Here is a 22,942-nt window from a genome sequence, read left to right on the forward strand (position 1 = left end):
ATGTGTTGTGTGATATTGTTCGTTGATGCTTACCACTTTGTGTTTAGACTCAGGGGTTTCTGGTGGAACTGACTGTAACACAGACATCTGCCATCCAGTCAGCCTGCCAGCACATTTCCTCTCAACCACCGTAAGTTGAGTTAGTGTGTGTGTGTTTGAGAAAGAGAGAAAGACAGAAAAGACAACATGCGAGGGCCAACCAAGGTTGTGTGTGTGTGCATGTGTGTGTGTGTTTTTGCACATGTCTCATCCTTATTGCCTTAAGCAGATCTAAACTACACAAACATGGAGGTCAAACGAAGACATAGTGCTCTGGTAAGTTCTACCAGTGAGTAATAGTGTCCTCCCTGCAGCAGAATGTCTGTTATAACGCTTACAACAAGCTGGCCCAAAAATACAGCCCTTTCTTGCAAAATCACTTTTAAGTGAAGAGAGAGAGAGAGAGATGATATTGGAGTGTAGTAGAGCATGTAGAGCACCTCACCAGGGTGAGCATGAGGGCCGTCTAGGTTCTGAAGCGACCTACATCCAACCTCTCAGACAGGTTCCTCCTTGCTTCCTCAGCTGTGTGGAGACGCGTGCTTAGCCCAGCCCAGCCTAGAACACAGAGACATCCACGGCGACTTAAGTCGACGCTCGCTAGCGGAAGGAAAAGCGTCTGCGGACAGGCAGTCCAACAGTCTCGCTAGTTCCCATCTGTCGCTAGGCCGCTGATGGAAGGAGACACTCGCAGACGAGCGAGTCGTCATGAAGCGCGAGGCTGACACGGTTCAGAGTTGGCAGTTCATAGCTGGAGAGACTGAACTGTCACATACTGGAAGATCGGTCTGAAAGTGCACGGACCACTCCTTGACTATGATGTCATAGCGGTTTCCTAGTCATTAGCAATCTGCTCTGCGTCAGAGGCTATATGGGCTCAGGCCTGGTTCAGTGTTCAGGGGTGAAGGCTGGGGATTAGGCATTGATGGCTGTGGGCTGTGTGTTATGGTTCAGGTGTGGGCTGGGCGCAGGGGGCTGGAGGGTAAGGGATGGAGGTTTAGGGTTCAGGGAGCTGGGGTTAAGGTGTGGGTTGGGATCTAGGGGCTGGAGGGTAGTGGCTGGGGACTTGGCACTTGGAAGGAAGGCGGTGGGGGGATAGAGGCTCAAGGCTGAAGGCTAAGGGCAGGGGGGGTTAGACCATGGGAAGTCCACAATGCCAAACAGTGTTAGCTATGGTTGAGGTTAGGGGCTGGGGGTTAGGGAAAGTATAGCACCCAATGCCAAACAGTGTTAGCCACGGTCAACTTAACCAGCGCAGTACACAACACTGACAAAAACACAGACACACACACACACACTCACACACAGGTCCTGGGTGTCAAAGTTCAATTTGGAGACCCGAGATTCTGAAGTCATAGATAACGGCTTTGTGACTAATCCCAAAGTAAGACCATCAAACTGAGTATGATATGCAGAAGCTAAAACACTGTCCGCGCTCTTAGCAGGGGCCATCCGTCTGGAAGGGAGATGACACTTTGAATAAATAATCAAATTTTACTGGCGGGGAAAGTCACATCAAACCCCAGGGCACTTCACAAGTGTCTTTGGTGTCTTCAATATGTTAAATAAAAATCAGAGAAAGAGAAGTTGTCTTTGAAATATTGCAAATAAATCGAAAGAAATATTTCATGTCACCCAATCCAAGACCATTCCATGTGAGCTAGCAAAAATAGACCAGTTCCTTTTCCCTCTCACAGCATTTCCTGTCTAAATGTTGGTCTAACATACTGCTATGTATATCCTGGTGCTGCTATGATCAAAATCCCAGCCCTGTAGGATCTTTGCTATTGTTCCCTGTGTGCCTTATTGCTACTACTCACCCCAGATGCAGGATAGGCTGTCCAGCCTAGCTCCGCAGTGGCTGTCCTGGTGTCCATCACCGTTTCTGCAGGAGACAAGAGAGAAGAGAGGAGAGAGAGAGAGACGGAGCGAAAGACAAAGAGTGAGAAAGAAAAGGGAGGTAGGACAGCCGACAAGGAGAGAAGAAGAGGGGGGGGGGGGGGTGAAGAGAAAAAAGAGAGAGAGAAAAAATGGTTAGTCTCAACTTCTTTTGTCCACATTCTGATTGCCGTTCAGCGGTCCTTATTTGTTAGCAGATTAGCACGGCACTCAAGTGGAGATCAGTGCACTGCCATGGCCAGTGTCGGGAGAAGGAGCACTTGACACAACTGTGACCTGGTCCGCCACTTCTCTCTCGAGTTCCTTTTTTATAGGAGCGAAGAATGAACAAAATGTGTGTGTGAGTGTGTTGTCTGTGCGATGAGTGTTGGTTTGTCATTGTTTACCCCGTAAAAATCCCTGAGTGCTCTTCACACACAGGACTGTCACTACTGCCCTGGCACACTGACACCCAGACAGCGCTCTGCTACAGCCTAACACACTCGTAACACAGCACACTGTAGAGTACCTTCAGCGACACCACACCATGAGAAGAGATTTCACGACGGTCACCCAGTTCTACAGCTCCCCAAGTTTGATTTGAAGACATGAGAGGAAAATCCTCCTTCCTCTTCTCTGTGTTGGCTTACTGGTCATCATCATTAGCACTCTGAGGGACAATATCGTCTCTCCATGTCTCTCCATGTCTCTCTCTCTCTCTCTCTCTCTCTCTCTCTCTCTCTCTCTCACAGACACACACACACAATACATGTCCCTCTAACACTGTTCACTATAGGGACAGAGATACCATCAGTCATCACCCTCTAAGCTGCCGTCCCAGATTGACTTTGTTTGAGCGTCCTCTCCTTCTCTTGCTCACCTTCTCCTCTCTCCCTCTCTCTCCCTCCTTCTCTCTCTCTCCCTCTCTTTCTAGATTCTTTCTTCACTCCTCTCTCCCAGTTTTTCTCACTCAGCCTCGCCCCCTCTCTGTATCTTTCTATTATCGCTCTTGTTCTCTCTCACATTCTCTCTCTCCCTCTCCCTCTCTCTCTCATTCTCTCTCGCTCGTTCTCGCTCTCTCTCGTTCTCTCTCTCTCTCTTGATCTTTCGCTCTCTCGTTCTCTCTCTCTCTGTCTTTTTACCCTGGAGCGCCCCACTGATTGATGAGGCCCAGTGACAAGATGGCCTCTTCGGCGAGGACATGATAGATACACATTATGACCTATAATCCTCCCCAATAACATACGCTTTATCCCCTCCCTCTCCTCAGCCCTCCATCTTGCCAAGTCAAGTGGGGGATATTTCACCGTGGCAGTGCCAGAGCAGTTGTCTGGTGCACGGGGGCCTGCAGGGGTGAGAGAGCCATGGATGTTTGACAGGATGGGAGGTGTAAGAACGACACATTCAAGGCAAGGGTAGTATGTCCATGTGTGTGTGTTTCACATTCATACAGAGAGGAGGGGCTGGCTCCCTCCCCCCTCCCCCCCCCCCCCCCCCCCCACACGAGAGCACAAAGTCAATTACCCTGGCACACTCACGTGCACGCGATCGTTCCCTCTCTCTCACGCTCCCTGACACACACACACACACACACACACAAAAGGACACGTATACACACACACACACCAATCCCCCATGTTCTTTTCCACTGACAGCCTTATTCACACTGGGCTTCCATCAGCCTATTCCAATTTCCTTTAGATCTGCCTTCATCTGCCTGTCTTTCTTTCTTTCTTTTTTTCTGGCTCCTGCCTGCCTGGCTGCTACCTGCCGGTGTCCATTTATGTTGTTCTGGCTCCTTATAGGTTGGCCTGCCTGTCTCCCAGTCTAACCTACCAGCCTACCTTCCTACCTGCATTTGTGTCAGCCTTGCCGTGTCTGTCTGCCTCAGTAGCGATCTGCCTGCCTGTCTGCCCTTCCCGTCTGGGGAGATGGGAGCGTGACCAGCTGTGAGAAGCAGGCAGCCACAGTGGCAAGTGCCCCCTCAGGGGAAATCACAGAAGGCTTTAGTCAAATCACGACGCCGTCAGGAGGCCATTTCCCCTTCCCCTCCCCGGGGGGAGCGGGGGGGGACGACGACGACGACATGTGATGCTAACCCTCCCTCAGCAGGTGGGCAGATGAGAAGAGGGGCTGTACAGTTAGCAGAGGGGCGGGGGCGGCGTGTGGGGCCATGTGTGTGTGTGTGTGTGGGGGGGGGACAGGGACGTGTGGCTGACGCGCTCGCCTGCCGTCTGTTCACGGGGCGAGGCTGAGACACCTGAAGACCCAAATCAGTGGACTGATCCTACTACAGAACATCCCCTCAGCTTAGACTGATCCGAGTTGATCACACTCCCTCTCTCTGCCTCCCATGTTTTTCTGTGTCTCTCGCTCTGTACCTCTCTGTCTCTCTCCATCTCCTTTTCTCTGAGGAGGAAGGGACTCGCTGTCCTCCACTGAATCCACTGTTCACTTGAGGACGGATAATTTGATTTGTGGAATTAATTTGCTTTCAAGCCCATTTCTCCTTTCACCTAATGTGGCCACCATGGGCATAATGATGATGTTGGCCTTCCCACCCCTCCTCACTCATCCCTCGCTCTCTCTGGTCACAGTGCTTTCACGCCACAGTAAACCCAGTCCTTGAAACCCATAAATGACCCATAAAAAACAATTAGTCCTTTTCTTCCGGCCGGCTCCCTCAGTTCAGACAGCAATTAGGTCAGGACACGCCTCCTCCGTCTCCATTCACCACCCAGAATCCTCCTGGAGAAGCAGGAGACGCCAGCCCCTCCTGGCTCTTCCATCCTCCCTGGCCCTGCGGGACGCTCTCGCCACCCCTCTCCATCCGCCCGCTCACTACAGCACGGCCCCTCCTTTTCACCATCGCTCCGTCCCTCCACCGATGGTGCTTGGAGGCTGGTGAGAGGGAGTGCTCCGCCCGACCCCAGCCCCCCAGCCCCCCCCTCCCCCCCAGCGTATGTAGGTACTTTACTGCACTGAGGAATGATGAAACGGCTGTGGAGTGTTTCATAGTTTGCTTCGTGGTGCACGGTCGGCCACCACATAAATCTACGGGGACAACAGAACGGAGCGGCCAGCGGAGCCAGCTGCAAACGATGGCATGTCATCCGTCCCTGTCCACTTCCAAGTCCGCAACCCTTTTACAGCACCAGAAGGACTCCACGAGCAAGTCTGTGGGTCGCACTGGATCGATAATGTAATGGTGGGCAATTTCTGGGGTGGGGAGGGGTGGGAAAAAATAGAGAGGAAGAAGGACAGGAGGAGAAGGGGAGGGGAGAGGAGAGAGGAAAGAAACAGCAGAGAGACGTAGGAAGTGGGGGGGGGGGAATAAATATATATATATAGGAGAGCGAAAGAGCGAGGAGGAGAGAGAGATGGAGGAGGAGAGAGAGGGGAGGGGGGAGGGTGCCTGCCAGATCAATACGGGGGCCCTCTTCACGCAATTACACGTCAGCATCCTGTCAAGATCCATCTGACTGACGCGCAAGAATACATGTCACCAGCATGAGTGGGGGGGAGAGAGAGAAAGAGAGAGGGAGTGTAAGAGAGAAATAAAGAATAGGAGGAAGAGAGGGGGGGAAGAGGGAAAGCGAGAGACAGAAAGAGAGTGTGAGAGAGAGAGAGAGAGAGAGAGAGAGAGAGAGAGAGAGAGAGAGAGAGAGAGAGAGAGAGAGAGAGAGATGATCGCAGTCCCGGGCGACACACAAAAGGAAGGAGTCAACAGGATGGGATTGCTCAGCCTGTTCTTCTCTGTCTAATTGCCCAGTGAAGCAGGAGGGAGCCAGTGTGGTCCTCTCCCGCTGTGGCTGGGGAGAGCTCCACGCCCCATGGAACACGTGGAGGAGCGGCTCTCCAGGGGATCCCGGCCTCTCCGTCGGTCAATAGCCTTGTAGGTCTCTCTGTGGATGACCCATCGCCTCACACACACACATATAATCACACACACACCTAACTTTACCAGTTCCAAAGATTATGCAGAGAGCTCTGCATGCCAGTGAGTTGTCCACAGACTGGTGATTTTGGACATTAAGATTCAAGACTTGCAGTTATAAAGGTACATTAACTAAAACAACTACAGATAACTGTAGAAAACATTCCTTTTTAGACTTTAGTGAAAACCAACCCAATTGATTTCACTTATTTTTGATAAAACACTATAACATGTGAATATTGACTATTTTCCTTCCAATGAAACCAGATAATCCAATGGTCCCTCACACATATACCCACACACACACACGCACACACACACGTTACACTGGGATCATTTTTTGGCCCCGTCTGTTCTCACGTTGGAATGTATTTTCAGCTCTTCTGTGACCAGTACGACACTGTGGTGAACCAGGGAAATGGATGTGAAGATACAGAGAGAACCATCAAAGTAGTTCTGATGAGATAGAAGCAGAGACAGACTTAACACACTGGTGGAAAACAACCCAGGAATGGGTCATGGTTGGCCAGCTGGGGATAAACAGAAAAACAGTATTACTATATGCGGAAGTCCAAACCTGTCGATCCTTGACCTCCAGAAGTATTTCTATTCAGTCTTTGCAGTGGCAGTGGCACTTGCAGAAAGCAAGCCTGTGCCTTGAGAAAAAAAGCCTGGCTCTTTGTCTCTCCCTCTCACTATTTTTTCAATAGACTTCTTGGGGCCACAGAAAAGTAATAGCATCCAGCCTAACCAGCAAAAACACACATACTCAGAGACACACACACACACACACACACACACAGGCATTCACACACACAGAGACGGCTACACAGCCACAGACACGGCTTGGTGACAGATAACCATGCATCTCATCATAGCCTAGCAGCCAATCAGCTACTTTACAACAGACCCTGGATGTATACTGTTGTCCTGAACACACACATACACACACAGACACACAGACACACACACACACACAACTCCCCTGGGAGGTGTCATTCAGCTTCTCTCTCTATCCCTCTTTCTATTCCCTGCTCCCTCCCCCTCCCCCCAGACCCAGGCTTCCAGCTCCTCCTCCCTCCTTCCCTCACCTCTGCTGGTCAGGGAAAGTGATGGCACGTCGTTTGCATTCATTAACATTGCATTAGCAGCAGGGACTGATCCTTGGTAAGCACTGCTGCTGAAGAGCATCATCTTTAATTCATCTACTCTACGAAACACACGCAAACACACAAACACACACACACACACACACACACACACACACAATTCACCGTCTTCTCCTCTCAGTCCACTGAGTCTGTTCCACCCCTCCTCTCCTCTGAAGCCCTTTCCCCCCCGATCCTTCTTTCCTTTGTTCATTAATGTGTCTCCCTCCTCTTGTCCATTTTCTCCTTCTCTCTCTTTTCACATCGTTCTCTCTTTCCTTCCTCCCTCTCTCCTGAGCGCCGCGAGTGCACTGTCTGCACGTCAGCGTACACACACACACACGCTTGAGTGTCTCCAGGTCACGCTCAGATTAGGCTTTCCGTCTTGGCCCTCCTCTCCTACACTTATTAAAAAGAAATGGACCTTCCAATTAGTCAACTGCAGTGTCAGACACACACAGACACAGTACGCAAACACATCACGCACACAGAACCCCTTTAGACCATCCATTTCCGTCTATGGTGGAAGTGTGTGTCGTAGCAATGTGTGTGTGTGTGTGCTCATGCACGCCTGTGTGGTTGCACACGGTGCTGGATAAGGCAAAATGACGCATGTCGAAGTGAGGAGTCCAATTGAGATACAATTAAAAAGCCATTGATTACGCTCTTACGGGAAGCTAACATTGATTGGTGTCCCGCTGTGACTGATGCTGTGCCATTCTCGCAGCACACTCTCGCTGTCGCCTGGAAGAGGACCAGCGACAATAGATGACATCCGTTCGCAAGAATTAGAGAAAGCAGCAACGGCTAATTCTATCATCTAAAGTGCACTGTTGTTCCGTATCCATGTCAGCCAATGTCCCTTAGTCCTTCACAACTAGCTCCGAAAATAAACCTGACGCCATTCCCAATTCATCCTTACCCTGTCCGCCTCTGAAAAATGGTTAATCTTTATCTGGTCAGAATAGCAGGTTATTGGGTAGTTTCTTGTCTAGCTGATATTATAAAGGAATGATGTGTACGGCTTGTGTGTGTATTGAATTGGATTCAGAATTGGAAGGAAAAAGTCTATAGAAAGCACTATGGTGCGTAGCGCCAGAATCATGTCCGAGCTCTCCCTAAATGTACTCTCTCATCTTTAGGAAACGTTCTCCCTCGCTCTCCTGGAGGGTGTCGCAAAGCCAGCCGGACAGCATGCGTCTCCCTCTGGAGAAAACAAGCAGCGCTGAGACTCTCATCAAGACTGCCCTGCCTGAACCTTTTATGTCTGAAAACCTAGTCCTGACTGGACTGAGTGGGAGGATAAAGCAGACACAGTAAACTGAGGGGAACCATGCCTGTAGTCCCTGTCTACGTTCATAGAAACATGAATTAAGAGTAATACAACCACACGTACTATGATATTAGAAGATAACGTAGGGGTATGATTGGTTTGCATAGTGACAACACCAGACCAAATACCGGAGCCCAACTGGACTGCCTAACTCGAACTCTGCCTCCACTCCCACAGTCAGGCTAAACTCTCTGTCTGAACCACAATGAAATAAGAGATTGTAACAGTAGGGTTCTCTCTGTTGGAATGAAAAAGCTACGCCATGGAGCTTCGAGTTCTGAGAGGGCATGACCACAGCAACCTGACAACCAGCCAAGAAAACCACGACGGACATCTCCCGTTTCCCCTCTGCTGGCATGGCACAATCCACAGACCTCATGTTGATGTTGGCCAGCCTGCCAGTGGAACCTAATGCTGACTAGCTGGAACACACCACTGTACATCACTGATTCCCTCTATTCAGGGTCTGTCAACATCTCCATCATCTGAAATGCACTGAATATACTTTGAGTACCTGATACACTTCAGAACTCGTATACTGCAGTACACATACTAATACTGAGAATACCGCGACACTGTCGATACATACTGAGAATACCTCTATATACAGAATACAAAATATATAGTATTAACTATTTATTCCATATACGGCAACAATGTCTTTTTGTTCATTTCTTTCAATTTGACCATCAGTTGGTTCTTTGCTCTGCACAAGCACATTCAATCCGTGTCAGAAGAGATCTGTGGATATCTAAAGAGATCTTTTACGCACCTATGAGACTATAAGACTGACTGCAGAACTGAAGAGATGTAACTGTGAGTCACAGACCACAGTGATGACCTAACCAGGAAGTAGTGCTGACAATGATGTGTCATTGACATTACTAAAGATGTCTTTCTCTCTCTCTGCCACAGACAGTGTGGATCATCATTAGCACTGCTGACTGAGTGTGAAGGTGTGTGAGAGAGAGAGAGAGAGAGACAGGGAGAGGGTTGTTGAGAGAGAGAGAACGAGAGAACGAGACACACACACACACACAGAATACTTGAAAAACTGGAATAAATATCCATTCCAGGAAGTTCTTTGGATATCATCATGTCACAGGGAAAGAAAAATGTGTGAGAGCAAGAAGAGAGCGATAGATGAGAGACAGAGATTGAGGAAGAGACAGAGAGACTACAGTGAAGGAGAGAGGGACGGGGGGGGGGGGGGGGGGGGGGGGGGGGGGGCAGTGAGAGGGAGACAGGAGACAGACAGCGAGACTGCTGGTAGCGTGCGTGTGTCTACGCGTCCCAGATGGCCATCTGCACCGAGCTCTGCCGCATCTGATATCGATGGTGCGGGTGTGCCGGGAGAGGAGGGTGAGGAGGGAGAGGAGGGAGAGGAGGGAGAGGAGGGAGAGGAGGGAGAGGGAGAGGAGGGGAGGGAGGAGGGAGAGGAGGGAGAGGAGGGCGAGGAGGGGGAGGAGGGGGAGAAGGTAGAGGGGGAGGAGGGAGAGGAGGGGGAGGGAGGAGGGAGAGGAGGGGGAGGAGGGTGAGGAGGGAGAGGAGGGTGAGGAGGGAGAGGAGGGAGAGGAGGGGGAGGAGGGGGAGGAGGGAGAGGAGGGAGAGGAGGGAGAGGAGGGGGAGGAGGGGGAGGAGGGAGAGGAGGGGGAGGAGGGAGAGGAGGGAGAGGAGGGAGAGGACGGGGAGGAGGGAGAGGAGGGGGAGGAGGGAGAGGAAGGGGAGGAGGGAGAGGAGGGGGAGGAGGGGGAGGAGGGGGAGGAGGGGGTGGGAGATGACGAACAGGTGGAGGGTGAGGAGATTATGGCCGACCGGCCTTCTCGGGAAAACGGCCACGGCGCTGAACAACGATGGCTATCCTATGACACTCTTCGTACGGTAGGAGCTTCTCTCCCCACAGCCAGGAGAAAGTGGAGGGGAGGAGGGGGGGCTTGGAATAGAGGGGAGAAGAAGAAAAAACTGTCAGAGACAGAGAGAGGAGGGTGGATGTGCATTGCATGTGTGTCCGCAACCCCCCCCCCCCCCCCCACACCCACACCCCCGTAGAAAATCATGTGGCATTTTGGAAAGATTACTTTAAGGCTATTCACTCTGCGAGCAGCTACGCTATGCACCCACTATCGCTGTTTATCGAACACAAACACATCCACACAGTCATGTTCCTCCTATCAGGGGAGGGGAGTCTCACCTTTAAGGAAAATGAAGGAACAAGAGACCAATGTATCAAAATGGAGAAGAAACATTATATTCACTTGTACTGCATCAGTGCTACAGCATCCCAGGGAGAGATATCGGCACAGAAAGCAATAAAACTTCATATCCAGGCTCGTGGCAGCTAGCTGATTCCAATCTCATTAAAACTCTGCTGTTAACCATGTTTGGTTGCACCCCCAAATTGACTCCTGTCCCACCCCCATGACCGCCCCCCTCTTCCCTTCCTTCCTCCCCCACCCCGAACACACAGGCAAACTGGAGACACAGGGCCTAAGGAGGGGGCTCCTGAGTCGTGCTCTCCCTCCATCCCTTCCACCCATCCATCCCTCTCTCATTTGATCTTGCCTTCGCCCAGTAAAGTACGACCTCCAAGCACCTTGAACCCACTGGAGCCCACATTCAATAAAAGTCAAATTATCGTCGGGCGTCGTGGGGGCCGACGAGGCGTTGAGCCTGAATCGGGCTGGTGGCTTAGACGATTTAACAGTCATATAGAGGTGTGAATGAGTCGATCGCTCCTCTCCCCTCAGCCTTCTGGAGTTTGCCTCCCTGGAACGCGGCGTCGTTCTCCCCGAGGAGAGTGAGTGTGAGAGAGATGTGGCATAACAGCCAGCAGGGATTTTATCGGTGTGTGTGTCTCTGTGTGTGTGTGTGTGACTCATTCAATTTAGCTCAATCCCTCCCTTGACCAATGGAGTGAAATACAGGTAATTGCAGTCTCTGTTCTGTATTCCCTAGTCTTGCAATCTTTACCCCTGGGACAGTGGAGTTAAGCCAGTGTGAATGAGAAGGAGAGCACAGCTAGTCCTTATTCCCCTTACCCTAAGCTACTTGTGCGGGTGTGTGTGGGATGTGTGCGTGGGAGTGTGTGTGTGTGTGTGTGTGTGTGGATGTTGGTGTTTGCATGTACTGTACATCAGGGAGCTTGTTAGCTCCAGTCCACCAACTTCTGCCTATACTTCCACCTAGGCCTACACCCACCCCCCAACACACACACACACACACACACACAAATACACATATATTGAGAAGAAACACACAAGCAAACACATGCCTGCACACACACACACACCCTTTGTTTCAGAAGCTCCCCTGTGTCCTTTGTGTTGCACCGGAGGAATCATGCAGATACGTGGCCCACGTCCATGTTCCAGCTACACTTACACCAGCAGCCGACACACCCACAGAGCGAGGGAGTTAGGAAGAGAGGGAGAGAGGGAGAGAGGGAGAGAGAGATAGAGAGATGGAGATAAGCAGTCCCGAGGCTAGCAAAGAAACTTCTAGGAGGTCTGCTCTGCCAGAGAGAGAGAGAGAGAGAGGGGGGTGGGTGGTTTTGGTGGTGGTGGGGGGGGGCGACCATAACTAGGCACAGAGAGCAGCGGTCCACAAGCGTGAAGGAGTTCCGGAGAACGTTTCCATGTCCAGAAGCAAGATTTACTCCAACCAGCCTCCATCGCCCTCTGCGAGTGGTGCTCTCTTAAACACATGCAGAGTAAAGAGTGTGGAGAGTGTGGGGGTGTGGGCCAGACGGTTAAAGGAGGCCTTGATGGGGTTGAATGAGGCAAAGAGGAGGAAGAGGACATTGTCCTGGCACACCCATCCATGGTTTTCACCCGGAATGCATCGTTTGGCAGCCATGTTTACCTCTGCCAAGGTAAACATGTCAGCCTGTCAGTCTTCTGGTAACACGAGTGCGTGCAAGAACAAGTCTGACCTGTTTGCTGAAACTCAACTGCACCAAACATAAGTCAGACTGGATTTAGTGATCGTTATAGTGCTGATGCAAATCTTTTTACTGAAGCAAAGCCAGAGATGCCTCCAGTCCTCTTAGCTTCATCCGTGGAGGATAGCTGTTCCCCTGGAATAGTTTTAATGGCTGCATCTAACATGAGGTGACATTGTGTTAGGATGATTGTCATTTCCACAAATATTAAACTTCGGTCTAAAAGTCTGCTGTGTTTTGAGGATGGTGGATGAAAAGATGAATTATCTGTGTTGCTGAAAGCAACTGTAGCTAACCAGCTTACGCAGAAGACCCAGAGCTGGAGGCTTGGCCAGAACACAGCTCAGAATGTCACAGCTGTCCAAGCAAAACTCCGAAGTCAGACAGCGCTGCCCCTCTCCACAGACCCACGCAACTGTAGTTAAGCCAACGCTTGCTGGCAGGGATTAGGCAATATCCACGGGCACCCGTGTTGGCTTGGTGGACAGTGGGAGCCCGGAATTGTCTGCCAAAAAAACACATTGGTGCGATTTGCGACCACACCACGTCAGAGCTCTCGTTGAATCCTCGATTTGGGTGCGGCTCTCGCTCAGTGGCAGCAGATCCCACTGTCAACAGGTGGAGAGGAAGAAATCAGAGACTGCGGAGAGGTTAGGTCTATCAGGTTCGCTGTGGTTGACATCTCAGCCCATAGAAAAACCAAGATGGCTATTTAGCTTGCTGCCCCCTGAAGAAGTCTATGGTTAGGCTCCTGGTTGAAAAAAGTCTAACATGGAAAGCAGCGACGTAGATCATAGTATGTTACGTCTAAGCCCCGTCTAATCCATATGTGTTACGTAGGTGTCCGAGTTTGACACTTTCTCTCGCTGTGTGCGCGCCCTACAACTGCAGCATGGCAAAAGAGGAGCGACGTCTCGTTAAATATGGAGCGTCGCCGTCGCTCCGCTTGGCTCCGAGCTGTTTCCCTTCACACCTGGCGAGCACTCTCCCAGCATACGCTCTGCAGCAGCAGTCCACCCCTCACACACACACACACACACACACACACACACACACACACACACACAGAGACGCACGCGTACAGCAAGCTGTTGAAATAGGTTCTGCCATTTTATAGCATGGAGGTATTTGTCCATAGATGTGTCTGTGCGTGTTTACGTGTGTGTGTGTGTGAGAGATGTATGTGTGCGGGGGCCTGGGTTAAACAACTGTAGGTTACTACACAGGCCTTCTGCAAGGATTTTGAGAGAACAACTGGCCTGAGGGCGCTGTTTACATGAGAACTGAAAGTGTACACAGTAACTGTACACAGTTATTTCAGCCAGTGTGTTATGGGTGTCGTGTCGTGTCACAAGCTTGCGTACAATACATGACAGGGCTATGTGGGGGAGGGAAGTCGGAACAGGCAGATAATGCAAGACATTCACTGTACATTATAAAGAGAACCACGTATTTAATTATCAGAGATAGCAACACAAAATACATATTAGTTCAAAACCTGGGGGCGTTTATACTGCATGTGTGTTTCTGGGTAAAGTAATTGATGTGCTTGGACATTTAGCTGTATTGTCCGTGTGTTTAGATAATGTGATAAATGCATGGGTGACGTGAGGTGTGTGTGTGTTTGGGTGTGTGTGTCTCTCTTGGGGTGTACTTAGTATAACTCCCTTGACAATTTTCTATAGATAATGAGGTCTGGATAACCAAAAACACTAGTGGAACACAATTATAGGTCAGAGCCATAAACTACTGTCTCTCTGTCTCTCTCTCTCTCTGTCTCTCTCTGTCTCTCTCTGTCTCTCTCTGTCTCTCTCTGTCTCTGTCTCTCTCTCTACATATACTTTTATACCAACTATCTATGTGCTGTAATATCATGACTGAGGGGACTTGATATGTGCAGCTCTCTGGACATTACTACTGTATACCTGAGAAACTCCTAGTTAGAAATGACATGGTTTTTGGTAAGTTGTTGTTCAGTGGCCCTAATTCCACTCGGTTGGTCACACACTTGGTTTCCTCGGTACTTAAATGATGTTTTGGCAGAACCTAATGGATGTTTGTCCCTCTTAACTTGAAACACTTTCTGTTATGTCATTGATAGAACGAGGCAAACAAATGTCCCTCTGCATTGTCCTTCCTCTTGTTTGTCCCTCTTCCCCCTTCTCCCGTCTCCAGGTGTAGGTGGTTGTAAAAGGAGATAGGAATAATTGATGAAGGGACGAGAAGCGCTTGTCATCTTTTTTCTTCCCTCTCACTCACTCTCTCTCTCTCTCTCTCTCATTCCCTCTCGCCCTCTCTCCAGGTGTGCTTGAATATGAGGTAAATGATGAACAGAGCAGAATGTTCACTCTCTCCCTAATGGGACATTATACAGGAAGATCAGAGCAGTACTCACACCACACTCATAAATCACACACACCGAGTTCATAAATCATACACATGCACATGCAAACACACTATTATCGGATGCACAAGGCTCACTGCTCTAGTGACCACGTTCTACACACATGCCTTACATGGCATTCACTCACTCACTCACACACACACACACACACACACACACACACACTCACATTCACACATACACTCCCAAGACGTCGGTGTGCAACGGAAAATGACCAACCGAGTGCTCCACATTCTCGTCAAGTGAGAGCTGAGCCACAGGTGCCATAAACCCAGCCTCTATTTAGCATATTACCCATCAGTCAACGAGACAGGCCGGGAAGATAAAAAAACTAAACACGCCCACCCACCTCGAGCAGCCAAACATGCTGTCTATTCACCGTTTACAAAGGCAGGGCTATGCGCTTATGTCGGCAGGTGTATATGCAGGCACCAGCAGTCACAGGCATTCGCACGCACTCACGCAAGTGATGAGGATCCTTTATCTACTGGGAGATCTCCAGGAAGCAGCTCACAAAGCTAATTGACTGTGATGAGCCGGCACCGGCACACCTCAACACCGCCAGGAAGGCTCCTCTTCTTCTCTTCCCTCCTTTCTTTTCCCACCGTCCTCTCTATCCCTCTATTCTTACTCACACCGCAGGAGGATCATCTGGAGCAATCCACAAAGGAGATTGCGTCGGATGACTCATTTCCAAATCCAGAGAATCGTCCTGACTACCAGTAGTGTTTCTAATCGCGCAAACAAATATGATAATCTGCCCAAACCTAGGATTAGATATTGGAAGAGAACTCGGTTGGTGTCGATGCCAAATAATATATACACAAAGGGCAAAATGATAATCACCTCTAGTGAATAGTGACTAGAGGAGAGGAGATGTAGGAGACAGGATTAGGAAGGGAAGAGGAGAAGAAAAGGGTGGAGAGAATAGGAATGAGGACTGGATGGGATAGAGCGATAGAAAGGATAGGGCGAGGGAGAAGAGTGGTGGAGAGAAATAGCTTGCAGAGTTGTTTAGACTGGAAACAGACGGCCGTCTCAGCGGTGGGGAGCTGAGTTGGTCTGGTCCCTCCTGAAGAGAGCTGACCTCCTCTGCCCACCTCTCTCTCTTTCTCTGTCTCTCTTTGCCTCTCTCTGTCTCTCTCAGACAACACAGACACATACTCACAGGCAAACACACACACACAAACAGACCATGCTGTGTTTGATGTGGGTACAAGCAAGCTGTGGTGCTTGTTTGATTGGCTGTCATGTTCTAAGAGTTGATGTTGAGAGGAAGACAGAAAGGGAGGGAGGGGGGTGGGGTGGGGGGAGATGGAATCTGGGAAGGATTATAGTTTTCTTTGAGTGCTGAATAAAATAACCCCTCCTCTAGTTTGCATGTTCACGCTCAACGACCTGCGTGTTTGCCTTGGTGTTTATTTCCACAATATCTTGGTATTATTTATATATCTTTCACTATATCTTCTACATGCCTTCACTACTTACTAGGAGCAGACTACTTCTGCCACATGGCTTCATTTTCTGTCTGGTCCCCACCCCTGATTCCCTCTCTCCAGCGAGATCCACCACAAGAAAAGGTCATATGTCAGAATCCTTTAACAACAGTGTTGCAGAAAAACACAATGTACAGTTATACACCATGAATTGCATACTGGGAAACAGAAACTTTTAAGAGGGTTTAAAAGTCTTACACACCCAAGAGGATGTCAAATCTGGAAGAAAAAGAAAAAGGAAAAAAAGAAAAAAAAACGGAAAATAGTTTTTGCAGCTTGGAAATATTTAGAAGAGTCCCACTAAAACATGGCAAGCTGCCACCGGCAGGGAAGTGGAACTCCAGGGATGCACAACTACATCTGAGTCTGACTACACACCCTCATTTGTTTGACCAACTGACCTCACTTGTTTGTGTGAGTGGGCATGAGCTGTAATCATCGGCACCGACAAAAAAAGATTGGCTGTGAGATGCGTGCGTATAGTGTCCAGAAATCAATACTGCAAAAGGATCTATAGTGGCTTATCCATGACCTAGACTTCACCTTTGACTAACAGGTATAACAGCCGCCATGATAATTGGACACAGGCTGTGACCGCGCAAAAAGTAGAAATCCACTATAGTTGGAGTGTAACAGTGGACACCTTTTGGTGCCCAAGTAAAGGACAGGATGATAAGATGGGCAGTAAGGAGAGAGGGAGAGAGAGCGATACAGATGAGAGAGAGCAAGGGAGGGCCCAGAAGGCAGAGAGAGCAAGACTACGAGCAGGTGAGAGAGAGAGGGAGGGAGGGAGCAAGACTACAAGCAGGTGAGAGAGAGAGGGGGAGAGAGAGAGGGAGGGAAGCGGAGTGTAGACGAGAGGAGGGGGCAGAAAGAGCTGGTGAGAATGACAGAAAGGGGGGCCCCAACTGTTGATCGGGCTGAGATGTTGGCCTTCACGTAGCGCTGCGTTCGGCTAAACGGCAGCCCAAAAGCACAATGAAGAACTCATTTCCTGAGCTGTGCAAGAGAATGGCGGTGGAGGAAACCTCAGCTTTGCTCCGTCTGACACTGGTTTAAATGGCTTACAATATGGAGGACGGGGAGGGGGAGGTTGCTGGTTCAGCCAGCAGCTTTGTAGCCCATTGTGTAGTGTGAATAACAGCACTCGTAGATAGCAGGAACAAAGAGGGACCGGGATAAGGCCATCCATGAGTTTCATTGAGTGGCGGTGCAACTGTGTGTGTCTCTCTCTGTCTCTGTCTCTGTCTGTCTCTCTGTCACACTTCTCTTCCCCTCTATCACAATTCCTCTCCTCACTTTGTCTCTGTGGGCCCATCTTTCTTCATCTTTCCTATCTCTCGCTGTATGAGTCTCTCTCTATGAGTCTCTCTGTATGAGTCTCTCTCTATGAGTCTCTCTCTGTATGAGTCTCTCTCTATAAGTCTCTCTCTAGGACTTTGTCTTCTCTCACTCTCTCTCTGTCTCTGTTTGCGTGTCTCTCTCTGTCTGAGTGTGTCTCTAAGTCCATCTCTGCTCTGTCTTCGGTGGTCCTGTTTCCAGAGTGGGCTCCTGACCCTCTTGAAAGAGACTAGTCTCCTGTGTTCCAAGCCACACAGCCAGCCTGTAAATCTAGTGGGTGGGAAGTGACCCTTGTTTGTCAGGAGGAGGGGAGGGTGAGTGAAAAAGCCATTCTGTCTTAATGAAGGTGTGATGAATAGGTCTACCAGGCCGGGAGACGTAACTCACCCAACTCCCAGCATGAGACGCGAGCCTGGCAGACAGACTGGGAGCATAATAACATTCTGTACAACTGAACTAAAGGGTTGAAAGAGACTAGACTACACCGGAACTGGACTGGACCTGGTCTGGGAGGCTAGACTGGAAAGGAATGGGACCAACCAGTTGGACAGGACTGTGCTCTGTACGAGTAGGTCTAAAGGAGACCATAACAGATGTTTGTATGTAGAATACTGGGAGTGCATGTGCTTAATGCTACACGTGTAGCTTGATGCAGTCCCATGTCTTTGCCTTTGTATTACAGCCCACTCAGCAAGAGCACAGTAGAAACTACAGATAGATATGTCAAACGCAGTGGCTCCTGCCATCCTGTCAACAGAAAAACCCTGGCCCTACAGAGTACTAGCCTGTTTCCAATTACAAAGAATAGAGCCAAATCAAAGCGGCCGAAGTTTATTGCACTTCTTGAGTTACAACCTCTGTTACGGTCTGCCCCTCTAAAAATGTCTGGATATTACAGAATCTTTCTGATGTATGATTCGGATCCTACTGTGTTTTACATTCGTGCCTCTAAAAAACATCATACACAGTTTAATATGTAACAAGAGCGGAGATGTGGTCGAAATTGTGGGGGAAAATCACATTCCTTACATTGTGACATTGTGAGGCACCATGTAAATTCTTTACTTAGAAGGATTGTGTACATGATCCAGCTTCTCCCTCTCTCCCTCTCCCTCTCCCTCTCCCTCTCCCCCTCCCCCTCCCCCTCCCCCTCCCCCTCCCCCTCCCCCTCCCCCTCCCCCTCCCCCTCCCCCTCCCCCTCCCCCTCCCCCTCCCCCTCCCCCTCCCTCCCTCCCTCCCTCCCTCCCTCCCTCCCTCCCTCCCTCCCTCCCTCCCTCCCTCCCTCCCTCCCTCTCCTCTCTCTCTCTCTCTCTCTCTCTCTCTCTCTCTCTCTCTCTCTCTCTCTCTCTCTCTCTCTCTCTCTCTCTCTCTCTCTCTCTCTCTCTCTCTCTCTCTCTCTCTATATATATATATATATATATATATATATATATATATATAGAGAGAGAGAGAGAGAGAGAGAGAGAGAGAGAGATACATATCTGTTGTGAATATTCTACATTTGCCAAAACACTGTTTAGCATAGTAAAACATGCACAGAAGATAAAGGACTGAACACAGCACTGTAGTGCGTATGTACTTTAGCATTGCGCTCCGCTTCCCTCTCATGGTGAACCAGATGTGGGTCTAAACAGTGGTTTATTACACCCACAAGTCAACCACAGTAAATCTGCAGTCAGCCACTCCATGGACAGCCTGGAAAAAGAGGAAAGAGCACCTGGTCCAGAACCAGGCGGAAAGCAGCTGTCCACCTGGCTTCAGAGTGGACAAATGCCAACGTTCCCAGTTGGCCCTACTATCCAAGAAAAAGTGCTGCTAAAAAAGTCTTAGCCCTAGCTCATGAATACGCATACCTGGATAATTAGACTCCGAGGGCTCCTGTGAGAGGGTGTGTGTGTGTGTTGTTTTGTGTTTTTCTGCTCTCTCGCTTCCTGACACTACCTGTTTCGTTCTCTCTCTCTCTCCCCCTCTCTCCCCCTCTCTCCCCCTCTCTCCCCCTCTCTCCCCCTCTCTCCCTCTCCCTCTCCCTCTCCCTCTCCCTCTCACTCTCACTCTCACTCTCACTCTCACTCTCACTCTCACTCTCACTCTCTCTCTCTCTCTCTCTCTCTCTCTCTCTCTCTCTCTCTCTCTCTCTCTCTCTCTCTCTCTCTCTCTCTCTCTCTCTCTCTCTCTCTCTCTCTCTCTCTCTCTCTCTCTCTCTCTCTCTCTCTCTCTCTCACTCTCTCACTCTCTCACTCTCTCACTCTCTCACTCTCACTCTCACTCTCACTCTCTCACTCTCTCACTCTCACTCTCACTCTCACTCTCTCTCTCTCTGACATTTGCACAGACCGACCCTTTAGTGTCTGAGGGTTGGCCCTGAGGGAAGAGGAAGGACAGAGCTGAATGATGAGCAGGTGAGTGGATTGTAGAATACACAAACTGAGTCCTGCCAAGACTGCCAACGACATGCCTTGGCCCTCCTCCGTAAGCAGCAATTCTACTCTATCTGCCAGCCCAGTCTGCACACTAAGCTACATGAAAGCTACATGAGGTAGCCGTTAAGCACTACCATGCTAGAAAAATAGCATGGCGGAAGGCACTAGCTAGCAAGTTGGCACTGAAAGTGGCTGAATGTGTTAATGCACTTCTAGCAAGGGGGGAGGATTGCTGAGAAAATGAGTTAGAGGTTGGTAACTAACAAAAATTGGAAATTGTCTCATTGGAATAGTCTACTTTGCTCCTGTGATCATGGGAAACATGAAGAGTCTGTTTGCAGGCATTATGCTCCATCAGTTGGGCTGTTGATGTGACACAGGCCTCCACTGAAACAAGCAAAACCATTTTGGTTGATTTATGCTTGGCTGCCCTTTCCAATAGTCAGACTGCCAGACACCAGATTCTCTCACAGCCAGGATGATCAGGGGGATGGCCAATAGAGATGACTCACATCATGTCATCTCACACAAACACAACCGCACACACACACACACACACACACACACACACACACACAAATATCACAGTTGTGGTCCCTGTCATGTATTAAGGACAGAACTGACATACTAGTATTGCCTAGGTGTGTATGTGTCACAACTCTATGTGTGGAGAGTGTCACCATGTCCACAACAACATCATCCATCTCTTCTCTGACTTTTGTCCCATGTTAACTCTAGCTTGTCCTCATAGACAATCTGCTTGCTCGTTTAATGCACTCCCTAAGTGTGCACCGCTGGATCAATAAGTAATTATTTCTTTGCCTGAACACTTGATGTCCATTCTTTCTTTCAGTCTCCCTCCACTTGCTCCCCAAGTCTCTTTCTCTGTGTCTGTCTCACACACACACACACACTCATCTTTTCTCTTATGCTCTCGACAAGGTTTGTGTTTCTGTAAGCACACAGTCTATGTTATTCTTATTGTCAGGCCTGAACCTGTGTTATAAGCCTAAACCTGGTTGGTGTCTGTTGACAGACAGAGAGGTAGCGTGGCACCAAAGCAGACAAAAAGCATTCCAACCCCAAATCCCAAGGGCCTCTCAAATAAACACCTAGTTTCATAACAGCCCTCAAGTACATCCATCAACACCTTCACTTTATTGCCTCGTAACTCAGACAGAATAAACATAGTTGAGACAAAAATGCATACTTAAAATTAAAATATCCTGAATATTGGATCATTTATTACAAAGAATTAGGGTGCCAAAAATAACAATTGGTCTAGGTTCTTACACAATGCTTTTTATTCACTTCATTATATAATTGATCTGCTTATTTTGGGGGGAGGGCTAGATGGAGTTGTGTTGTGCAAAGCAGAGGCTCTTAACTGAACACCGAGCTTGAAATACAATGTTCTTTTGACGCCAAATAAATTGTCCATTTCAAATGCAAATCAGACATAATCATTTGGTGGGACGAGTGAGTTTCTATTTTCAAACCACTTCAATCTGGCTCCCGGTGAAATATAATTACCTTGATAGTAGCATCCTCCTGTAGTCACGCTACAAAGTCTTTCATCTCTCCACAACAAGCAAGATCTTCCTCCCAGAGGAGAGCCTCTGTGTGTGTGTGGGAGGAGAGAGAGTAGCTCTCACAGAAGGCAAGCGAGCAGCTCTTATAGAGCATGCAGGGAGGAGAGAGCAGCTCTTATAGAGCATGCAGCGAGGAGAGAGCAGCTCTTATAGAGGATGCAGGGAGGAGAGAGCAGCTCTTATAGAGCATGCAGGGAGGAGAGAGCAGCTCTTATAGAGCATGTAGGGAGGAGAGAGCAGCTCTTATAGAGGATGCAGGGAGGAGAGAGCAGCTCTTATAGAGCATGCAGGGAGGAGAGAGCAGCTCTTATAGAGGATGCAGGGAGGAGAGAGCAGCTCTTATAGAGGATGCAGGGAGGAGAGAGCAGCTCTTATAGAGGATGCAGGGAAGAGAGAGCAGCTCTTATAGAGCATGCAGGGAGGAGAGAGCAGCTCTTATAGAGCACGCAGGGAGGAGAGAGCAGCCATTATAGAGGATGCAGGGAGGAGAGAGCAGCTCTTATAGAGTGTGTGGGAAGAGAGAGAGAGACGCTCCTAGGAGAAGGCAAGAGAGCAGCCCTGCTAGAGTGCTCTGCAGCAGGCGAGCCAGACCAATGAGCTCCCCGTGACCGAGGCGAGTCAGGCCCATTCGCAGCTGTGCTCATTTCTTTGAGCGCTATACGGCGCTCTCAAACAAATCGCAAAGAGAATACTCTGGCCTCCAAAGTTCCAAAAGCGCCCAGGAGGAGAAGCAGAGACAAAGCCGTACACCAGGAGCAATCAATAAGAAGACTTAGGCTCATACAAAAGAGTCCTCATCTGCATTCTCTTCCGGAACCCAGGGCAGAATCCTTCTGGGCGGGCTCCTTCCCGACGTGGATTCCGGTACTTCCGACCCAGCCTTATTTCAGGTTCACCTTGGTCTGTTAATCCTCGTATTTCACGGCAACAGGAACAGAGGGATTAGACCTGGTTTCACACGCTATTTGAACCGCGCGCACTAAGACTCAGCTAAATACTCACCACAGTCTCTACGGCGCTGAGCGGAGGGGAAGGGGAAGCATGTGTGTGTCTCTCTGCCTGGGACTTCCTCGTGCAGACAGTACAACTTGGGTGGTACAGTACTTGGGTTTAGCATGGAGGGTGTGTGATGTGAACAGCTCCCAAAAATCGACCTGGTCTACAAACACGCAAACACACACACACGGCTACCCACACACAGCGTCTGTGACTCCCTTGAGAAAGGTAAACACACACACCTGTGTCTCAAATTCGGGATGAACAGAAGTATCGTCATCCCGTTCTCTCCCCTGTGCTCCCACGACTTAACACAATTAAACCAGCCCAGCCGGCAGGTTCACCTAGGCTCACACACACACACACACACACACACCCCTGAGCAAGGCTACGATGAGCCGGGCCGCATTGGGAGTAA

General features: G+C 49.5%; 1 protein-coding gene across 1 annotated transcript in view; it reads right to left on the bottom strand.

Moving 5' to 3' along the window:
• The window catches only part of ephb1 (EPH receptor B1), a 121,157-nt gene that overhangs the window by 82,204 nt on the left and 16,011 nt on the right, over positions 1–22,942 (bottom strand). The window contains exon 2 of the mRNA XM_084706933.1: positions 1,860–1,924. Coding sequence (XP_084563059.1) covers positions 1,860–1,924 — 65 coding nt within the window. The remainder of the gene's footprint in view (positions 1–1,859; positions 1,925–22,942) is intronic.

Source organism: Hypomesus nipponensis, chromosome 10 (assembly GCF_054491055.1).
Source record: "Hypomesus nipponensis isolate SF chromosome 10, ASM5449105v1, whole genome shotgun sequence".
In the NCBI taxonomy this organism is placed as follows: domain Eukaryota; kingdom Metazoa; phylum Chordata; class Actinopteri; order Osmeriformes; family Osmeridae; genus Hypomesus; species Hypomesus nipponensis.